Source organism: Pyxicephalus adspersus, chromosome 9 (assembly GCF_032062135.1).
Source record: "Pyxicephalus adspersus chromosome 9, UCB_Pads_2.0, whole genome shotgun sequence".
Taxonomy (NCBI): domain Eukaryota; kingdom Metazoa; phylum Chordata; class Amphibia; order Anura; family Pyxicephalidae; genus Pyxicephalus; species Pyxicephalus adspersus.
This window is the reverse complement of record NC_092866.1, coordinates 3,887,830-3,908,392: the sequence shown is the minus strand read 5'-3', so window position 1 is coordinate 3,908,392 and position 20,563 is coordinate 3,887,830. Positions and strand designations below refer to the sequence as shown.

Here is a 20,563-nt window from a genome sequence, read left to right as displayed (position 1 = left end):
TTACACATGGTCAGATAGTGATGAAGGTTGTTCACTCTCAATGGGCAAAGCTACAGTCTCAAATGTCAAAAATAGGACAGAGTGAGGAAGGGTCCTTATCTTTTTTTTTGGGAGATTTGCCCTTACTTCCTGTTAAGACAGGAAGTGATAGAAAATCTCTCCACAAACAGAACACATTTTTAGTAGAGTGGGGGAGAGTTGTTGCCCCCCATGATTTGCTCCCACCCCATTACCGATCACCCCGCCAGTCTTACACATAGCACATCTCAGGTGGTTGAAAATGAGGCTTTAATAGAGAAAACAAATAAACAGGCCAGTTCGATGTACACACGAGGAAGGGCGAGAATGCTTTACGTTAGAATACATCGTGGTTGAGTCCGCACTGCAGCGTCGCAGCGTTCTCAGGGTCGCAGTGGAGGTTACCCCAGGCACACAAGGGGGTTAATGATCATATTATAACATAAAAGGGTCTTCTGCTGGTAATCCTCCCGTCCAATCCAAGAGTTTGATGCCTCGTCCTCTGCAGTCACATTTCTTTTTTTATTCCTCCCTCGATATTTTCTCTATGTTTCTAGGTGTTCAAGTGCATTTCTCTCTGCAGTCGCGCCTGTAAACAAAATGCAAGTCCCAGGGGGGTGGTGGGGGGTAGCAGCTCATTGCATTTTGAGGGCCTTCTCCTTCTCATTCACTACGGCATCATTGCAGGCGATCAAGTCCTCTTCGGGAGGGGTGGGCTGAGGGTAAACGACGTAGCAAACCTTCTGTCCACAGTAGGTCATGTTTTCTGCAACGGAAAAGGAGAATTGGCTTGAGACTCAGAGGAATGCATTGTATAGTGCCAACGGTAGCTATGGCGCAGCTGCTTTTTGGTCTAGATTAACTTTGTCATCCATTGGCGGTCAACAAACCGCCGATATGCATCATAGATGCAAACCGATATGCATCATAGATGCATAAGCTATAGCTAGGCGGCTCTTTCTGGTACCAGACCCCACCCCCTGATGACATCACAGAGGCAGGGGTGGGTGGTATATTTGAAACATGATAAAGGATTCTCAGAGCACTCCATATGTAGCACAACAGATTAGCTCGCTTTTCAGCTTCCCTTGTCTGATTGAAACCTCTTAGTCAGCCAATGATAAGCAGTGCTCAGGGAAGAGTCACTGCTGTAATGATTTCAAAGAGTTCTGTAGACAAGGGTCTTCTATTCACACTGCGGACAATTGAATTAGCGAATCATGAAAAAAGGGGGCTACAGTGTCACCTTCTGGCTGGATAAAAGATTGCCAGGATCACAATGTACAGCATTCTATTCTATGATTTATTTTAAAAAATAAAAGTTTTAATATTTGTTTTTAGTTATTTGTCCTAAATTATTACTTTTGGAATAAAACATTTAATATGGCTTTTTAAGAGTATTTTATTGATGTGGCAATGCTTTATTTCTCCAGCAGGTGGCGTTATAATGCCCTCTTCTAAAATAACACAGCTCCTGCATGTGCAGGGAGAGAGGGAGGGCTGTGTCCTTTCCTTAAAGTCTATTTCATTGACATGGCTGTAAAGGAGAAGGGAACCGATAACCATGGACAAAACAAAGATGGCCGTCCTGACGTTAAGGGGTGGGGGCAGATGTGCTGACTCACCGATAAATCTATCTATACACTTTGGTTTATTTTTCCAGTAGACCCCCAGGAAAAAGACCGGCACTCCCGTCAGAATGATGATCAGCCCGACGCCGCACACGATGGGCTCCGAGTAAAAACTGAATATTAACAGGAAGGCCCAGAACAGCAGGTAGGTGATTGGAATCAGCAGATTCACCTGAAATAATGAATAGAATGAGATTTGGATGAAAATATTCACTGATAACTATACAGATCAATGTATTTAGATATCAATCACCCAACCAATCAATATTCCTCGCCTGCACAAGGCTTACCTTGATAGGACGAAACATTTTAGGCTTCTTGAAACGCAGGACAATCAGCCCCATAATTGTTACTCCGTAACAGAGGTAGTTAATGAAAGACACGTAATTTATTAAGGTGTACGTATCACCAACCAGCATGATGATGATTGTGGCCCCGCACTGAAAAGAAAACAATGGCGTTATCATTGTGTTAGATTGAGACTTCAGGACGTATGGGGAACTCCGTCTTCTCAGAGCAATAGAGCTAAATAGGTCTGAAATTGGCCAAAAAATATTCTCCACCATTACTTACAGTTAGTCTTGATGATGTAATGATGGAGGCGGACCCAATACAACACACCTCCCATGTCCACTACCAATGATATTACAGTGGGGTGAGCACAGACACAACACACATTGACAGGATGGTTGCAAACATACCAAGCCTCTGACTGCCAATTCTGACTCCTTCTGACTCTCAAAATTCTTCCAGTGGGTGGGTACAGACATGCCACGCCTCCCTCTGACTCCTAATAATCTTACTGTGGGGGCGGAAACGGACATGCCACTCCTCCTTCTAACTCCCAATGACCTTACTGTGTGGGCCGAAACAGACATGCCACGCCTCCTTCTGACTGCCAATAATCTTACTGTGGGGGCAGGAAAAGACATGCCACATCTCCTTCTGACTGCCAAAAATCTTACTGTGGGGGCGGGCACAGACATGTCACGCCTTCTTTTGACTACCAATAATCTTACTGTGGGGGCGGGAACAAACATACCACGCCTCCTTCTGACTCCCAATAATCTTACTGGCAAAGACATGCCATGCCATCCCTCCGACTCCTAATAATCTTACAGCAAGGCGGGCACAGGCATACCACCGCTCTGCCTGTCTTCCAATAATTTTAAAAGTGGGAGGGCACAGACGTACCACACCCCTCTCTATCCTCCAATAATCTTACAGTGGGGCGGGAACAAACAGAACATAACCCCACCTACTCCTAATAATCCTACAGCAGGGGTTGGCACAACACAACCTTAGTAGGGAAATTAGGAGTTTCAACCAAATTTCAGTGATTGGTATTATCTTGTCTTTTTATAGCGCCAACATATTATGCAGCGTAGTACAATGCCATGTCACCAACTGCTTGCCAAAGGAGCTTACACTTCAATATCCCTGCCCGACTAATATAGTCTGGACAAGTATGTTTTTGGAAGATAGGAAGAAACCGGAGTGCCTAGAGAAAAGCATGCAAACACAGAACTCCATGCAGCGTTCTGACCAAGTTTTGCACCTAGGACCTTAGTGCTGTAAGGTCAGATGCTGCCACTGAATCTGAGCTAAAGGCTGAACCAGTAACTTTGTACAACTCAGTAACTTTTTATATTACCGGTAGTTATTTTTAGTTAATTTAGAATCACATTTTTGGCAATGTGTTGTTTTTAGGTTTTTGGCCAGCAGAGGGCAGTACAGGTAAACAATTGCAAATCACATCTTGTAGCAATATAGCAATTTTTTGGTATTTTTTGGTTCTGTACAACAAGAATCCAAGTCTGATGCATTCTACTTACACACACAAGCAGAGCCGGCACGGGGGTGCAATATTTGAAATGGATCATGGCCAATAAACTGGGCAGGTGGCCTTCACGAGCTCCAGAGAAACACAATCTGTAGAACAAAGAAACACGTTAGTTGGGGAAGGTCAAGATCTAGGTCCTCCCAGAATTTCAGCTTTTGTTGGGAGCCAGCAAGCTCAGCCTTGTACTGGCCTGCTAAATCTCACAAAGAGTTAGATTTTCCATCTTTAGATTTAATTTGCCGTTGACACCCTTCCATTCCTGGCGAGCTCCTATACACACAGGTATTTGTTGCAGACACTTATTTGTCACAAAGTTTGCAAACACAATTGCAATTGAAAGTAATTAGTTGCATCTTCATGCATTTATCTAAAATTTTTATGTCGTTTGAAGATTAAAGTGAACCTGTCATATCCTTATCTTGTCTGAACCAGAACTTTTCACATGCACTTGAAGGGTGTAACGGCAGTCAATCATGTGACTGCTGTTGTTCACCCTGTTTCCCTGTACCTCTGGTGGGCTCAAGGTCCTCAATCTGACCCTAGATGGTTCAAAATCTGACCTAAATCACCTACTGTTGGTAGTCAAGCTAAGGTAGCCAATATACCAGGAGCGATAAGAACAGCCTTTGACCTTGTTCAAGGCCTCCTAGGATTTTTAACCATCAAAAATAATATAGATTTGGTTCAGGGTTTTAAAAAATAATCAAATACTATCCAAATTTTGTGATGAACCCAATCTATATCAATATGCACATGTAAATCCTCATACACAGCCATCATTCACTGAGCTTCAGTTGATTACAGCACTGCATAGGAGACTTGGTATTAAAGCAAAAATCCAGCCAAAAATAAAAAAGATCCAACAAATTAACCGATTAATAAAATACAGAAACTACGGTAGTTTTTACTGTAATATTTATCTTCGGTCCAAGGATTTCCCATGCAGTACTTGTTTCTGCCACTAGATGTCCTCATTCTGGCCAGCATTATTCAGCCAAAGCTCAACCAAAGCAACTTGCCTGGGACTGGACAGTAAAAGAATAAGCAGCAATAAACTAATCTCTTGGTCACTGTGTGCTCATCTCCCATCAGCATGATTGTTGCTGGTACTTAAACTGACTGGCTGCTGAGATTGAAAACGGCTGATGCCAAACCAAGCTTGCATTTAAACAAAATATTTAATGATATGTTAACAAATATAGAGCTCCATTAGTGTATCTGCTTCAGGATTAAGGATATGACAGGTTCCCTTTAAACGACGCATAAAATGCAGCCTGTGGGTATAGAGGCCACTCACCACTCTGACTGTCTGTGATGTAAAATGCGTAATTTGCATCTCTGAAATCAATAGTAATATAAGAAGGGGTTACGGTCGTTAGAGAGATCTGTCCATTGATTGGTGGGGAGTTAGAGGCTACATCTACAGGGTTAGATCATACTCCCTCGAACCTGGATGAGGTAAAGAGGTATCCGTTAATCCCTCCGAATGTGGACAGTGCCACTGAAACTGGCATGATCCAGGAAAAATATCCCAGCAGCTTTTCACCAAACGTCTAAAGCAACAGAAGGAGGAGAGGCTGAGATATGGGAGAAAGACACAACGAACACAGCTCATACTCACATTCACATACTCACCTCGCTCCTCTGGGCTGAGTTCCTGGATCTGTACCCCTGCTGTGCCCATTATTAGTGGCCCCTACTATCTCTGTGCTGAGTTCCTGGGTTGGTTTATCTGCTGTGCCCAATATTTGTGGCTCCCATCATCCCTATACTGAGTTCCGGGGTCCGTACTCCTGCTGTGCCCATTATGAGGGGTTCCCACCATCCCTGTGCCCAGTTCCTGGGTCGTTACCCCTGCTGTGCCCCATTATTGGTGGCTCCAACTATCTCTGTGGGTAGTTCATGGGTTGATTTACCTGCTGTGCCCATTATAAGGGGCTCCTACCATCCCTGTGCTGAGTTCCTGAGTCTGTACCCCTGCTGTGCCCATTAATGGTGGCTCCTACCATCCATGTGCTGAGTTCCTGGGCCGGTTTGTCTGCTGTGCCCATTATATGTGGCTCCTATCCTCCCTACACTGAGTTCCGGGGTCTGTACTGCTGCTGTGCCCATTATGGAGGCTCTTACCATGCCTATACTGAGTTCCTGGGTCTGTACCCCTGTTGTGCCCATTATTAGTGGCTCCTACCATCCATGTGCTGACTTCCTGGGTCAGTTTATCAGCTGTGCCTATTATGCGTGACTCCCATCATCCCTACACTGAGTTCTGGGGTCTGTACCCCTGCTGTTCCCAATATGGGGGGCTCCTACCATTCCTATGCTGAGTTCCCAGGTCTGTGCCTAATATGAGGAATACCCACCAACCCTGTGTGGGGTTCCTGGGTCTGTACCCCTGCTGTGCCCATAATTAGTGGCTCCTACCATCCCTGTGTCGAGTTCCTGGGTCTAGGGTGTGCCCATAATGAGGGGCTCCCGCTATCCTTGTGTTGAGTTGATGGGTCTGTACCCCTGCTGTTCCCACTGTGAGGGGCTCCCATCGTCTCCATGTTGAGTTCCCAGGTCTGTACCCCTGCTATGCCCATTATAAGGAGCACCCACCAACCCTGTATGGAGTTCCTGTGTCTGTACGCCAGCTGTGCCCATTTTAATGGCCTCTCCGCCATCCCTAGGTAAGTTCCAAGGTCTGTACACCTGTTGTGCCCATTTTGAAGCACTCCTACCATCTCTGCTGAATTTTTATGTATTAATACAGAAGGAGCTGGAACAAAGGTGGGTAGGGACACCCAAAACCTCGACATGGATAGGAACAGAATTACAAACTATAGTAGTGAATTCTCAAACACATGCGGGATATCATAGATTGACCCCGCCCCCTAGGATCCATATATAACCTAAATGTCACTTTTGGACATTTGTTCCCTTTTAATCAAAGAACAAGACGTGCAATGTTATAATAAAAAAAAAATCGCATTTATTTTTGGCTAATTTAATCTTTGTGGTGTTGGATGAAATTCATCCTGCATGTGCTGTGGAAGGTTTAGCAAAAAAATTTAGCAAATTCAGCTTCAGTTTATTTTTTTGTAAAGCAGCCACAACCTGATGTCTGATCAATGCCAACCTGTTGCAAATAAGTATATTTTCTCTCTGTGTGGCAGCAGCGGTCTCTCTACAGAGGTCTGCCATGCCTCTTCCTTTGCCATATCTATAGTTATTTAATCAGCAGGAAGCATTAGCTTTGCTGATTGCAGAACTAAAGGTTTGACCTAACAGGGGGCACGTTGGAGCTCTGCAGAAAGACCGCTGCTTTAACAGGCACCATGTCTGTCTCTGTAGGTGTATAAATCCTTTACACATCCCCAGCAACCCTGTGCAAAGGGAATAAAGCAGTCAGGAGACAGTAGCACGCCCTGCTCTTTTTATTTCTATGGCTGTGGGTACAAATCAGCTGATCATTCCCATTCCCTCTGCTGCATTGAGATTTTGGGCCTAGCTCTTCAAGGCTAGAGTCCATAAACTTTTATCAGTGAAGCTGGGTGATCCAGCAAACCTGGTATGGAAAACATTTGCTAAAACAATCCAGGTTTTCTGGATCACCCAGGTTCACTGATGAAAGTGTTTCCTCTCCAGCCTTGGAGATCTTTCATACATAGGGCCCAATAGGAGGAAGACTCTGATTGGTCATTAAGCATTGTTCTAGCCATGGATGTGATAACTGAGGCCCACCATGGATGGATCCTGACTATTGGAGCATGGACAGAGGGGAAATTTACTTACAACAGCCACGGCGTTGGATGACATCAGCTCCTCCGGCGTCATAGCCGTGAAATAAGCGATGTTGGTGAATGTGTAGACGAAGGTCACTAGGGGGATGGAGATAAAAATGGCACGAGGTAGATTCCTGGGAAACAGAAAAAAATTAATAAACCCCAGTATTCATATAGACAGAAAATACGCATGGAGCCATCAGAGCTTACAATCTAAACCCAGAACCCCAACGCTGCAAGGCAGGAATGCAAATCACAGAGCCTGCTGAGCTGCTGCATTGGTTCAACTTCAATCCGCTCATACATTATATGAATTATTATTATTATTATTATTATTATTATTAATAAACAGGATTTATATAGTGCCAACATATTACGCAGCGCTGTACATTAAATAGGGATTGCAAATGACAGACTAATACAGACAGTGATACAGGAGGAGAGGACCCTGCCCCGAAGAGCTTACAATCTAGTAGGTGGGGGAATTTCACACACAATAGGATGGGAGATATGTAGTGGTGGGAAGAAATGGTGGTTTCAAAAGACAGAAGAAGACGGGTAGGCAAGTTTGAAAAAATGGGTTTTGAGCGCTCTTTTAAATGAGCAGAAAGTAGGAGCAAGCCGAATAGGACGAGGAAGACCATTCCAGAGAGTTGGGGCAGCTCCAGAGAAGTCTTGTATCCGTGCGTGTGATGAGGTTATGAGTGAGGAAGTCATTAGTAGGTCATTGGAGGAGTGGAGAGAGCGGCAGGGGGAGTATTTTTTAACCATGTCAGAGATGTAAGTGGGACAATAACTGTGTAGGGATTTGAAGGCAAAGCACAGGAGCTTAAATTTGATTCCAAGGTGAAATGGAAGCCAATGGAGAGAACTACAGAGATGTAGCGGAAGAGGAGCGGAGGGAAGGATGGATGAGTCTAGCTGCAGCATTCATAATAGATTGTAGAGGAGAGAGTCGGGTTAGTGGAATACCAGCGAGAAGGATGTTACAGTAGTCCAGACGAGAAATGATAAGAGCATGTACAAGGAGTTTGGTGGTCTCAGGGGACAGGTAGGGGCGGATTTTGGAGATGTTGTGTAGGTGAAAGTGACAGGACCTGGAAATGTTCTGAATATGGGGGGTAAATGAGAGGGCCGAGTCAAAGGTGACACCAAGACAACGCGCCTGAGGGGAGGGCCGAATAACAGTGTTGTTAACAGTTAGATATATGTCAGGGGGGGATTTGGAATTTGAGGGGGGGATGATGAGGAGTTCTGTTTTATCCAGGTTGAGTTTCAGGAAAATGAATGTGAGAAACACAGAGTTCTGATCAAATACCTTGTTATGGGCTTGTGTTGCAGGAAATGCACAGACTGCATTACTGCAATGCCCCACCAAAGAGTGAATTCAGCCACCTAACCAAATACTAATATTTCAGGCTCAGTCATATATATGCACTGCAGGAATGCTTCTGTATTCCTGCCTGTAGGTGCCGGGTAGGTTATTCATTCTTTATTCATTCAGGTCTTTATTCATTCCCCAGACAACAGAGGTAAAATTTTAGACCTGAACTATAAAGTAGTGCAGCACAGAGTGCTCTGGTACCACTTAGATTGAATGCCATGGCATGCAGGTCACAGTGAAGCTGCAGGAATGTGAGTGGGAAGTGTGTGCAATAAGGAATGTACAGCACGGTGTACAGAATGAGGCAGTGTAGAACAGGGATTGTACAATTCTGCATACAGGAGGAGGTGTGAAAAAGGGAATGTACAGCGTAACGTGGAGAATGATAAGATATGGAATAGGGAATGTGCAACATGGTGTGCAGAATGAGGACGTTTGCATATGGAACTAAAATAAGGACAGAAAAGCAGGGGGTTACTTTGCGGCAAATAAATTCAATTATATATATTTTTTTCAATCAATTTATACATTTCCAGAAGGTTTAAAGATACAATACAATCCTATTAACATCATGGGATTGCTGAGCATTCACCTGGATAGAATACCTCTCTAACAGTCTCTATTCATCTACAGGAAGTGTGTCCATGGAAATATGCCCCCATTTGTTGGATCGGGTGCTGATGTTGGATGAGAAGACCTGGCACACCATTCCAATTAATCCCAAAGGTGTTCAGTAGAGATGAGGTCAGGGCTCTGTGCAGGACACTCTGGGTCCTCCACGCCAAACTGGTGACACCATGTACCCCGGGGCACAGTCATGGGGGAACCGAAATGGGGCTTCACCAAACTGTGACCACAATGCTGAAAGAACCCAATGGTCTACAACAAGTGTCAAACTTTGGCCTGAGGGCCAAATCTGGCCCCCAAAAGGATTTGTTTTGCCCCCCAAAGGAATTGTAAATATGATTTGCAGCTGGCCTGGCGCTGCATTAAAATAGAGCCGCTACTACATATCCCGGCATCACTCGCGTCTATAGACCAGCGGCCTTTCTGCCTATGAGTGGCCCCGCATTGGACTGTTTTATGGACGCAGGGAATTGTAGTAGCGGTGCTATTTATCTAATATAGGCTTGTTCCAGATTGAATGTAAATCAAAACCTCTTGAAAATATGAAAGGGTTTTATATTTAATAAGAAGAAAAAACTCCCTTAAATTTTTGTCTACATTTTTAATTTTGGCCCTCTGTGTATTTAAGTTTGACAGCCCTGGTCTACAATGTATGATGGAGTATTACCAGGACCCTCCACTAGGGACACCATAACTCCATAATTTTGGAAGTAGGGATCATACTACTGGTCATACGTGTGAAGTTCATTACTCATTACTAAAAACAGAATTCACAATGGGCCCCAGGCTATAAGTACCTTCTGGGGTCGACCAGCTCTTCTGTGACGTAATTCAGAAAGTTCCAGCCGCTGAATGCAAAAGAGCCCTGCAAGAAGGCCAACGCCAACTGCCCCACAGTGGGGGTCATCCAGAAATTGAACGCGTTGCTTGGTTTTAACTCTTCATAGTTACCTGTGAACGAAAAAAAATATAACCCAGCCCAATTATTGCATTTCAGCTACTTTTATGACTTTTTAGCAACCAGAATGTTACCATTCATGTATTTAAAGAATCAGCTGACTCGGCATAATTTTTTTCAGCGGGTAGGTGGGAGGTAAAATAAGGGGTAAATCTGATGAAAGGAATATAAAGGATGCAGGGAAGATGAAATTTTAGCACATTAAGCGATTGCTTTACATATTCTGTACCTTTAAATATTTGCACAAAGCCGACTACTATAATGAGGGCCAAGGCCAGGAGTTTCCCAGCCGTGAAGATGTCCTGAATCCGTGTGGCCCATCGGACGCTGGAACTGTTTACCCACGTCAGCAGCACTGCAAGTAAAAAGAGACTGTTCAGGTGAGGGTGACGCCTTGTGAATGGGGCAGGATGAACTGCATAGGCGGTACCGGGAGGAGCTTAATCACATGACCTTCTTCTTGGTAACCAATAGGAATATAGCACATTATTCTACATCATGTGACTCAGATACTAACTGGGGTGAATATTTATTATCAGGGTATCTTTGGATATCTCAGTCCCATCCTCAGAAGCGGGGATATCAGTCTACATTACCTGAACCCCAAGTTCTAGTAAACTTTCAAATATTTGATGTAATAAAAATAATTTTTTTAACATTTTTTAAATTTTTTTAATTCTACAGTGATCACTGGAACAGGATTTAAGATACATTCCGGTGACAACATTGGGGAGATCTTTCTTTACTTCCTGTTGTGTTTCTGGGATAGGCAAACTGGGGTAAATGGCCCTCAGACCTTTTCAGTAGCCAATCAGCATCAGCCATTTAGTTTTTAAACTTACACAGACAGACCAATGACAGCGCCCTGGTGGCATCATACGGTGGTATACAGTCGGGGAACACAGGTTGTAGGACATAGTTTGAGAATGTCAGTGCAATGACTGCCAGGCTGGTGGGGTACATAATGAGAACGGCGCTCCATAGAAGCAGGAACCTGCAAAAGACAGCAGAGGAGAGTCAGGACTGGAAGCGGAAGATTCTGATTGGTCAAAGAATTCAAACAATGATCACAGCTAGTTAAGTTAAACTGAGATTTGTATAGGTGGGAGGGGCCAGCAGAACCTCAGGGGCATGTCCTATTGAAGTGGGGCTATCATCAGATATATTTTTTAATTTGCATACATGCTAAATAAAGTGTGAGAATGCCAGGTTTGTGTATTCCATCCCCTCCAGGCACATTCTCATAATATATAAAAAATCCAGTGGCGTTGGTGAGGCACCTGACAATAAGCGATAGACATCTCATCCATAGTCCATGAGATAGAGAAATGACCGTACGGGTTTATCACATTACTAGCCAATAACCTTTGACCCTTTCAGGCATGCCGAAATTGGGTTTTCCTAAACTGGATTATTACTGCATGCCATTTTAACATCTAATTATATTTAACACGGTTTAAGCTATGATTGTTACAAACTTCCTAAAAATGTCTGCAGGTCATCATGGTCAGTAAATATTAGGATTAAAGGAGATGAAGTTATATTCAAATCTTGACTTCCTCTAAAAGTCAAAGAGCCCCTCCCCCCACCTCCTGACCCCTCCCTATTAGTAATTGAAGCCCAGGATGGAGTGGGGTGAGTTGTTAGAGCAAAACTTATCTGTCTGTATTTGTGTTCTTTTCATTTATTGATTATTCTAACAGTTGTCATCTCTGCTGAATATGAATATTTCCTTTTATGATAAGCTGAATTGATCAGGATTGTGACAAGTTTACTTTATGTGCTGTTTGTAATTATAAGATACTGATAAAAGCCGGTAAAGATGTTGGATAGACATTTTCCCTAAAATCACTTAAGATAATTTCTTTCAAGAATAAGGGCTCCATTTATAAATTCTTCCCATGTAAATGTATCTGCAATTCGCGGACAGTTGGTCGAATCTCGACAGTTGGTCGAGTTGCTATCTGTATACAGGTGGTCCCGGGTTAAGGACATACGGGTGACTCCTAGATACGAACGGGGCTTCCCTGCTCCCTTGTGTGCAGGATGAAGGCTTGGAGAGGGCCATTTGCATGACTTGCAGAAGAAATCTTTTGCTAAACACAGCTGAGACTCTTCTGCAAGCTCTTGTAACTCTTTAATGACCAAAACTCTGCAGTTGTTTCTTTTAGCATATCAAAGCACAGCAGAAGTTAATGAATGTCTAGGCTCCATAAAGGATTTTATACAGTAACTGACACCATGCTGCCTAATAATATGTTGAGACAAACATCTGTCCTAATTGTATTTAATAAAATAATGTACCTGTTCCGACTTACATACAAATTCAACTTAAGAACAAACCTACAGTCCCTATCTCGTATGTAACCCAGGGACTACCTGTAAATGAAAATTATGAGCAAATCTTCAGCGAAAGGGGAATAATTTATTGATCGAGCCTTATGTGTTAATTATTTACAAAAATCATTTCAAAATCCATTTATTTACACATAACAGAATTGGTCAAATGTTACCAGTAAATGCAAGAAAAGATCACTGCTTTCTAAGGTGACCACATGCATACACATATGTTCATTTATCAGATCCTACACTGCGACTAGGGATTCCATTTATAAAGTGATTCTGATATTTACCAAACATTCTCTGAAAGGGATTCAAATACGGCCATTCTAAACACATAGACCTAGAAGGCGCAGAAAATTTTAGGGGAATGTCAGATTCACTTCTTTGTAAATAAACCTCTAAAATGATCCCATTAAATTAAATTGAAAAGACTTAAGGATCTATAGGCTATATTTATAAATTATTCCCCCAGCCAATTCGTCTGAAATTTGCTGACAGATGGTCAAATCAAATCTTTCTACACTTTCAGTTCCCATTAAAACAATGACTCGTTCTGCCACCTAGTGGCCAATGGTAAAATTCATCGTCACAATAGGAAATAAAAATTATGGGCGAATTGATAGGGGAATAATTATAAATTAAGTCCTAGTTGATGTTTGAAGAATTGTATTGGTTGCTACTGAATTCTTGAAGACTGATTATAATACAGATCAGTTTTGGGCAACGGTGCATGTTTATTGATCTTTTGAACATTTTTGCTTGTGTTGCATCAGTTCACATTTGAGTAATGAGTTTCCCATTTGCCATTGTTCTTGTTAAGATTGGTTGCTACATCTATGGCCACCATTAAATTTAGGATCAAGCCCATGCTATATATTGTACTTGGATGATAAGTGTCAGATTTGGTGCTATTGGTAATCAACAGACATAAAACAATTTTTATACATTACAATAGAGTGACTTCTACCACACTTAGGGCTCTATTTATAAATCTTTCCCCTGTTAATACCTTTAGGATTAATCATTTTTATTTATTTAGCATTTCCTATTGTGACAGATGTGCACTGAGAATGCCCACTAGGTGGCAGAACGAGTCATTGTTTTATTAGGAACTGAAGTGTAGAGAAATTTTACTGTCAGGCAATTTCAGATGAATTAACAGGAGAATATATTATAAATTGAACTCTTACATTAATATATAAAATGGCAAATACGATTAATACCCCTGTGATATTTTATTGTTTGTATTGTATTTGGGGGGGGGGGGGTGATTGATAAGACAGGAAGTGATATGGAAACATGAAAACTTTAAATATGATTGGTTTGAATGGCAGCAATGTGGTTACCTTCTGCACTATTGGATCTGAATCCAACCACATTATATATAGTGTGCATGCTGAGCCCGTGTTTGTGCGGGTTAATTGGTTTCCAACTAAACTGGTCGTACCACGTGCACCAGGGGTATTAGAGTGCAAGCTCTTCTGGGGGCACAGAGCTTCAACCAGTGCATTAAAGACATTGCCAATGTAGAGGGCTTCTAAGAAATGTGCCATAATATCAAGAAATGACATTACAGGGCAGGTGCCAGGGGTGGACATAGGGAGGTGCAAGCTGTGCCTCTGCATCAGGACCCTGGACCCTAACAGGGGCCTTATGTCAGTTCTGCACAGGGGCCACTGCTAAGACAGGGGGAAGTTTGCAGGGAACCAATAAAATGTTTGGGGGGCTCTCATGCTAATGCCCATTCTTGCCCCAATGTGTAGCATGATTGCATTATATAAGAGAACAGACCGAGCCCTAGATGGAGACAATGCACACACAGAACAGATAGAGTTTCTCTATTACTTACCCTGTTAACCCACCAAAAATCTCAGTGACATATGAATAATCACCTCCTGATTTAGGTATTGTGACTCCAAGTTCGGCATAGCACATGGAGCCTAGGGCAGAGATCCCACCCCCGAGGACCCAAATGATTAATGCCAAGCCCACAGACCCGCTGTGTTCCAGGACTCCCTTCGGGGAGATGAAGATACCAGAGCCGATAATGTTACCTGCAAGAGGGAAACACAGACATGGTGAAAATATGTTTCAGCGGTTTACATTGCATATGTAACATGTTCATGTCTGTCCCTGGTTATTCACTTTAATAACCCCACGCTGCTGTACTGTCACAGTAAAAGCCAGAAAACATGGAAGCAAATGGACAATAAAGTGTGTTAAATTAAAGTGCACCTCTGGTCAGTCTATGAACAATAAAATATGTGCATAAAGTTATTAAGCAGTGACACCCAACCACCCCTTACCTCTTGCTGCTTGCACTGTGAATTAATTATTTCTCAATAATAACAACAAATACACTGAGGTCAGTGTGCAGTTTCTTACAGCTTAGAAACACCCGTGCTGTTACATGAAAGGGTTAGGCAACTGCCAAGGTTCTGCTCTCAATATGAATATATATCTGAGATTGAAAGATGAAGATGAATTTCCCTGCAATGCCTTTAGCTAGATAGGTTAGTGGGGGTCATTAAAAGGTCTATTACAGTTTGTTCGGAATATGAAAATGGTCTGGAGTCAGGTTAACTTTAAGGCAGCCCATTCATTATGAAAAAGGAGAGCAGGAAAGCTGTTTATTTTTTTGGCAAAGTAAGCTTATAATAATTTGTCACAATGACAACAAAAAAAGCCCAGCTTTCCTGCACTTCTTTTTCATATCCATATATTTAAACCATGGGTGGCATTATGCTTTACCAGGTGCTGTTGCTTTACTGTCTTTACTTGTAGCCCATTCATTATGACCCACCTCAATCCTCCATCATGACCATTTATTTCCAACACCCAATGTATGTGCATTGTGATGTGCTGTGGTGCATTGTCCATTCACTTCTATAATACAATGCTATGGGTGCTATTCATAATATGAAACACTCCAATGTACTTTAGTACAGATGTATTGATGTGCATTGCAGTAAATGTGTGCTTTAATACCTCCATCTTACCTCCCCTGCAGAACCAACTATATGCACCAGCCAATGACATGTCTGAGATGATATTTGTCCATTGCAAACTAGAGATCATTTCTCTCCTGGTGATTAGACTGCAACATTGTAACTTTGTAGCAATTCACTGGATGAGAGGCTGCAGGCTGAGCTGCCCCATTGTAAACTGAGAAGATGAGACATAATGGTGCCATCTCTGTGTGGGTTCAGGGAGTAGTGGGTGAGCCTGGGTGATGCCTGAATAAAGATGGCACCATTTGTCTGCAGTAGAGGTGATGAAAGCATAGCCATTGGGAGTCATGTGATCTATGTGAATGGTAATAAATACCTGGAAGTGGCACATGGGCACATTACTGAGCATGCCGCACATAAATCTGATGATAGCACCAATGTAACATACACATTGGGTGTAATTTATTAAAGATCTCCAAGACTGGAGAGGATACACTTTCATCAGTGAATCTGGGTGATCCAGCAAACCTTGAATGAATCTGGTCCTGGATTCAAAATATATGCTAGCCCCCTAGTGGTATTCTTGAGTGTGACTCGGGGTGGATTTTCTAGGCAAATAGCGGTAATCCGGAGTCACACTCGGGGTCGCTTGTCCCCGGGGACACGTCCTTCCTCCTGGATCTCCAGCCGCAAAGTGCAGAGACGAGATCCATGGGGTTTACCGGTGACGTCAGTGCGGGGGGATCGTCGGGAAATTCAAATAATTTTATATTGGATTCAATACAAAATATTCATATAATATATATGCTACTGTACACCTACATTACATGTTTATATATATATTTTTTAACAAAGTTTTGTTTTGTTATTTAAAGTTTATTATTAAATTTGGTGAGTTTGGTAAATATTGGTGAGTTATGGCTAAGAATTATAGCTTACAATGAAAAATACATTTCCATGCAAAAAATTGTACCACTTTTTGCATGGAAATTTGGACTGAATTACACCGCTAGGGAGGCTAGCTAATAGCAAATGACTTCGAAGAATTCCATTCCAGGATTGCTGGATCACCCGGCTTCTCTGATGAAAGTGTATCCTCTCCAGTCTTGGATCAGCGCCATTGTGTATGTGTCCCTATGTATTTCAATGTAGTGATTTTGGAATAAACCCTTCACCCTTCCGGTCACATAACCTAACCGACTCATCAGTCGCGGTACGCTAAACGCAAGCGCCTTGCAAATGTATCTAGAAGGGGCGCCCCCGCCTGTGGGCACATTCTGTTGCTTGAACATCGCCCATGCAAATGACTTACACGGCAAAGGCCAGCTCCATACACAGTGACAATGTGAATTTGTCAAAGTGTCTCCGGCGCACACTGAACAAAGGGCGGCTATCTTCGAAGGCAGCTGAATTGTGTAATCTGCTCTGAGGTTCCTGGCTGGAAGGAAATCATTGGGACACAGCAGAACCTCTTTATTATCCAGCAAAAGGCTTTTAGCTCGGTGGCACGGGGTCAAACTAACACCCCTGCCACCTTCAGTGCCTTCATCTTCCCCCAGGCAACCACCTTAAGAAGCTCTGACCCCCTTTTTCTTCTTCTTTTTTTCTCCTAGCACCGCTTGCTTGGCATGCACAATGGCAGGCGGATTTTCACACTTGTGCTAGAGTCAGCCAAAAATCAGCAAACCTCGGGCACACTTGTTAACCATTTGCATGCCAAGTGAAAAGAGACGGTGCCATGCTTTAATTAGAAAACGGTGGCATTGACCGCTTATATGTCGCTTTTATCTTTAAGCTGATTGCATGCATCCAATTATGAATTCTTATGGCAGCCCCAAATCCTAGGAACCCCCCAGTTTCAGAGCCTAAAAATTTTCAGGTACAAAAGTTCCCAAATCCATCTGGAAATAATGAAACCTAATAACTGCAATAGGTGGGTCGGGGACAGTCAGGCTGGGGAGGAAGGGGTTGGATGATGTTGGATGTCCTCCAGCCAGGAAATGGGCCGGTGCTCTATGTGACTTGCTGCAGCTTTTAATGTACACTGTGAGAAGCATGCAGGGTGCAGTGATATCAGAGTAAGAAAATTCAGCCAGTACAACCGTATAAAACTGAAAAGAAAGCTGAATGGTGGTTTAATAAAGGGGAGGCTGCAGGGCAGATTTAATGAAGACGAGGGTGGAGGGCAGATTTAACAAATAGGAGGCTGCAGGGCAGATTTAATGAAGAGGAGGCTGGAGGGCAGATTCAAAAAATGAGAGGCTGCAGGGCAGATTAAATGAAGACGAGGGTGGAGGGCAGATTTAACAAATAGGAGGCTGCAGGGCAGATTTAATGAAGGGGAGGCTGGAGGGCAGATTTATTAAAGGGGAGGCTGCAGGGCAGATTTAATGAAGAGGAGGCTGGAGGGCAGATTTATTGAAGAGGAGGCTGGAGGGCGGATTTATTAAAAGGAGGCTGGAGGGCAGATTTATTGAAGAGGAGGCTGGAGGGCGGATTTATTAAAGGGGAGGCTGCAGGGCAGATTTAATGAAGAGGAGGCTGGATGGAAGATTTAATAAAGTAAAGGCTGAAGTTTTTCTGTTGATTCCAAAAGTTTCCCCCCCCCCAGTGCTTCATCCTGCTCATTCATTGCTACAAACATTGAATTATTTCCAAAGTTCCTAATTCAATCCTCCTTTGCTCACAATCTTTGCATCATATTTATAATTAAGATGAATGCAGCCATGTCCAGTTTTGGCAAAATTTTAAATTTTCCATTTGTTATGAAGATCATCTTTCTTTATAGAGATTGGTAGAATTTGGAAAATATGTGCCATTTGTGCAAAAAGCATTGAAGTCAATGAAAAGATGAAACTAAGAATAAGTAGACATTAGTGGGCCCATTTGCAAAACGTTGGATTTCCCAAAAAAGAAAGCCCTAGCTGCCATAAAATAAAAGGGTAATTGTAGTTCTGAATAGGCACAGCAAGGAAATGGTGCAGTAAACTCTATGGGTGGCAGTGCCGTACCTCTGACCCTGCCAAACTCCTGGCCACAATGTGAGCAGACTCAGTGGAAGGGTAATGTGACGTGCAGCCAGCAATTACCCCTGATAAGTGTCAGGGTCAAAATAAACCCCTAGCAATAACCCTCAGTAGGTGTAGTGAGCAGCAATAACCCCGGGTAAGTGCCAGTGCCAGCAATAGCCTCCATCAGTACCTACTAGTAAAGTGTCTTGGCAAGAGGAAATGCTTGCAATTCAAGGAGCAATTTACCCCTTGCCAAGACCCCACCATTCCACCCCAGCCTTTTTAGTAAAGATTACATGGGTATTGGTGATATAGGCTTAGTCCTGACTCTGCAGATGACCTGGTGCGTGTATTATAGAACGCCGCCGTGTCCGAGTCTGACTTCTGCAAGTAACAACTTGAACGCACATTGTGCACCGTAAGTCTGACATTCCTAAAGGGCTTTTCCGGGGCTTAGGAGGCCTAAGCGGATTACGCAATGTACAACATTTACAGCTCTCTAAATGAAGCCCGATATCACTCACCTTCAATTTATAGTAAATGTTGACAATACCGCTGCCAATCCTTTCTTAGCGAGAGAGTGAATGGCGGTTAAAGGAGCAGCACACTACACACCAATTACATTCCACCATTTGTAGGAAATTTCGGTAATGACCTCCAGGACTCCAAGGAATCATTACCAAAGCCTGAAACATTTTCTGCAGGAACTACAGGACATGTCAAACATTTGCCAGAAACCAGGTGCAGAAACAATTCCCAAAGAAACTATAAGTGAGATGCCAATGGAAGAAATCCCAACGGATGAGAAGATACCCGCTCCAGCAAGGTGACCTCATAGTATCCCACATAAATATCAACCTATCAATGTTTCGGCATTGTATGTCTGATGGCTAAACTCAATGGACGTGTCTGGACCAGAGTTTCCCAACCAGGGATCATTCAGAGGTTGCTGGGGGAGCAATAAGCAATTTGTAACTCTCAGGTCAGTGTATGTGACCCCAAGGATCTTTTTGGCTATCTGTAAGGGTGACATTCTTCCCAATGGTCAGCAAAGTAAGAGGAATTCTTCCCACTGACCACCTCACTAATATACTGTGATCTGTGGATATAATAATTATAGAGAGACCTGAAAGTTATTTCAAGGGTTCTCCCATGGTAAAAAAGTTAAGAAACACTTTGCTAGACTATTAATAGACCCAATTCTCAACTACCACTCTCTATCATAGACTGTCCATAATTAGGGATGAGCGAGAATATTAAGTTTGATCTCGGGCCTTTCTTGCTTACCGAAAATGTAAGCAAGAACGACCTTCTGATTTGCAGAGCGGTCAAGCTCTTGCCGAACAGAAGGATTTCCATGATGCAGCCCTGGAAATCCTCTGCTATCACCGGGCGCTAGAGGTAATAACCTGTAGTGCCCCGGGGATCGCACACTCTTCTCAATGAATGCAGCCACAGCTGCAATTATTGAGAAGATGCCCAGCACAGGGGAACCTCCTGACATTGTCATATAAGTATATCTTACAAATGATACATGTTACAGATACAATTATTATTATTTGTAAGATATACTTATATGACAATGTCAGGAGGGTCTCCTGCCTGGGCATCTTCTCAGTGATTGCAGCTGTAGCTGCTTTCATTGAGAAGAGTGATAAGGTAATTAACCTGTATTGCCCCAGGGATCGTAGAGAGTTCATCTGCAGTTCAGTTCCCACGGTCAGGTGACTGTGGGAACTTTGCGGTTACAGCTGTGACTGCAGGCGATCCCCGGGGTACTAGAGGTTAAATAACCTCCAGTGCCCCTGGGATTGAAAACAGGGAGATTCCCAGGGGTGAATGCAGCTCTGGGAATCCTCTTGTTTTAATTTCCTCTTCCAATGGTTTTGTGAAATTGGTTCACGGAAATTTTGCATAAACTTTGGGAGTTCAAGGAAACTTTTTCAAGATAGATAGATAGATAGATAGATAGATAGATAGATAGATAGATAGAGGGATAGATAGATAGATAGATAGATAGATAGATAGATAGA

General features: G+C 42.9%; 1 protein-coding gene across 1 annotated transcript in view; it reads right to left on the bottom strand.

Annotated features, from left to right (window-relative positions):
* Window positions 1–271: 271 nt before the first annotated feature.
* Window positions 272–20,563, bottom strand: part of SLC7A10 (solute carrier family 7 member 10) — a 28,185-nt gene continuing 7,893 nt past the window's right edge. Inside the window, exons 2-11 of the mRNA XM_072422101.1 lie at window positions 14,418–14,622; window positions 11,068–11,219; window positions 10,455–10,580; window positions 10,065–10,218; window positions 7,267–7,390; window positions 4,942–5,045; window positions 3,485–3,581; window positions 1,940–2,089; window positions 1,644–1,821; window positions 272–784 (exon numbers count right to left, since the gene is read on the bottom strand). Coding sequence (XP_072278202.1) covers window positions 654–784; window positions 1,644–1,821; window positions 1,940–2,089; window positions 3,485–3,581; window positions 4,942–5,045; window positions 7,267–7,390; window positions 10,065–10,218; window positions 10,455–10,580; window positions 11,068–11,219; window positions 14,418–14,622 — 1,421 coding nt within the window. The 3' untranslated portion in view covers window positions 272–653. The remainder of the gene's footprint in view (window positions 785–1,643; window positions 1,822–1,939; window positions 2,090–3,484; window positions 3,582–4,941; window positions 5,046–7,266; window positions 7,391–10,064; window positions 10,219–10,454; window positions 10,581–11,067; window positions 11,220–14,417; window positions 14,623–20,563) is intronic.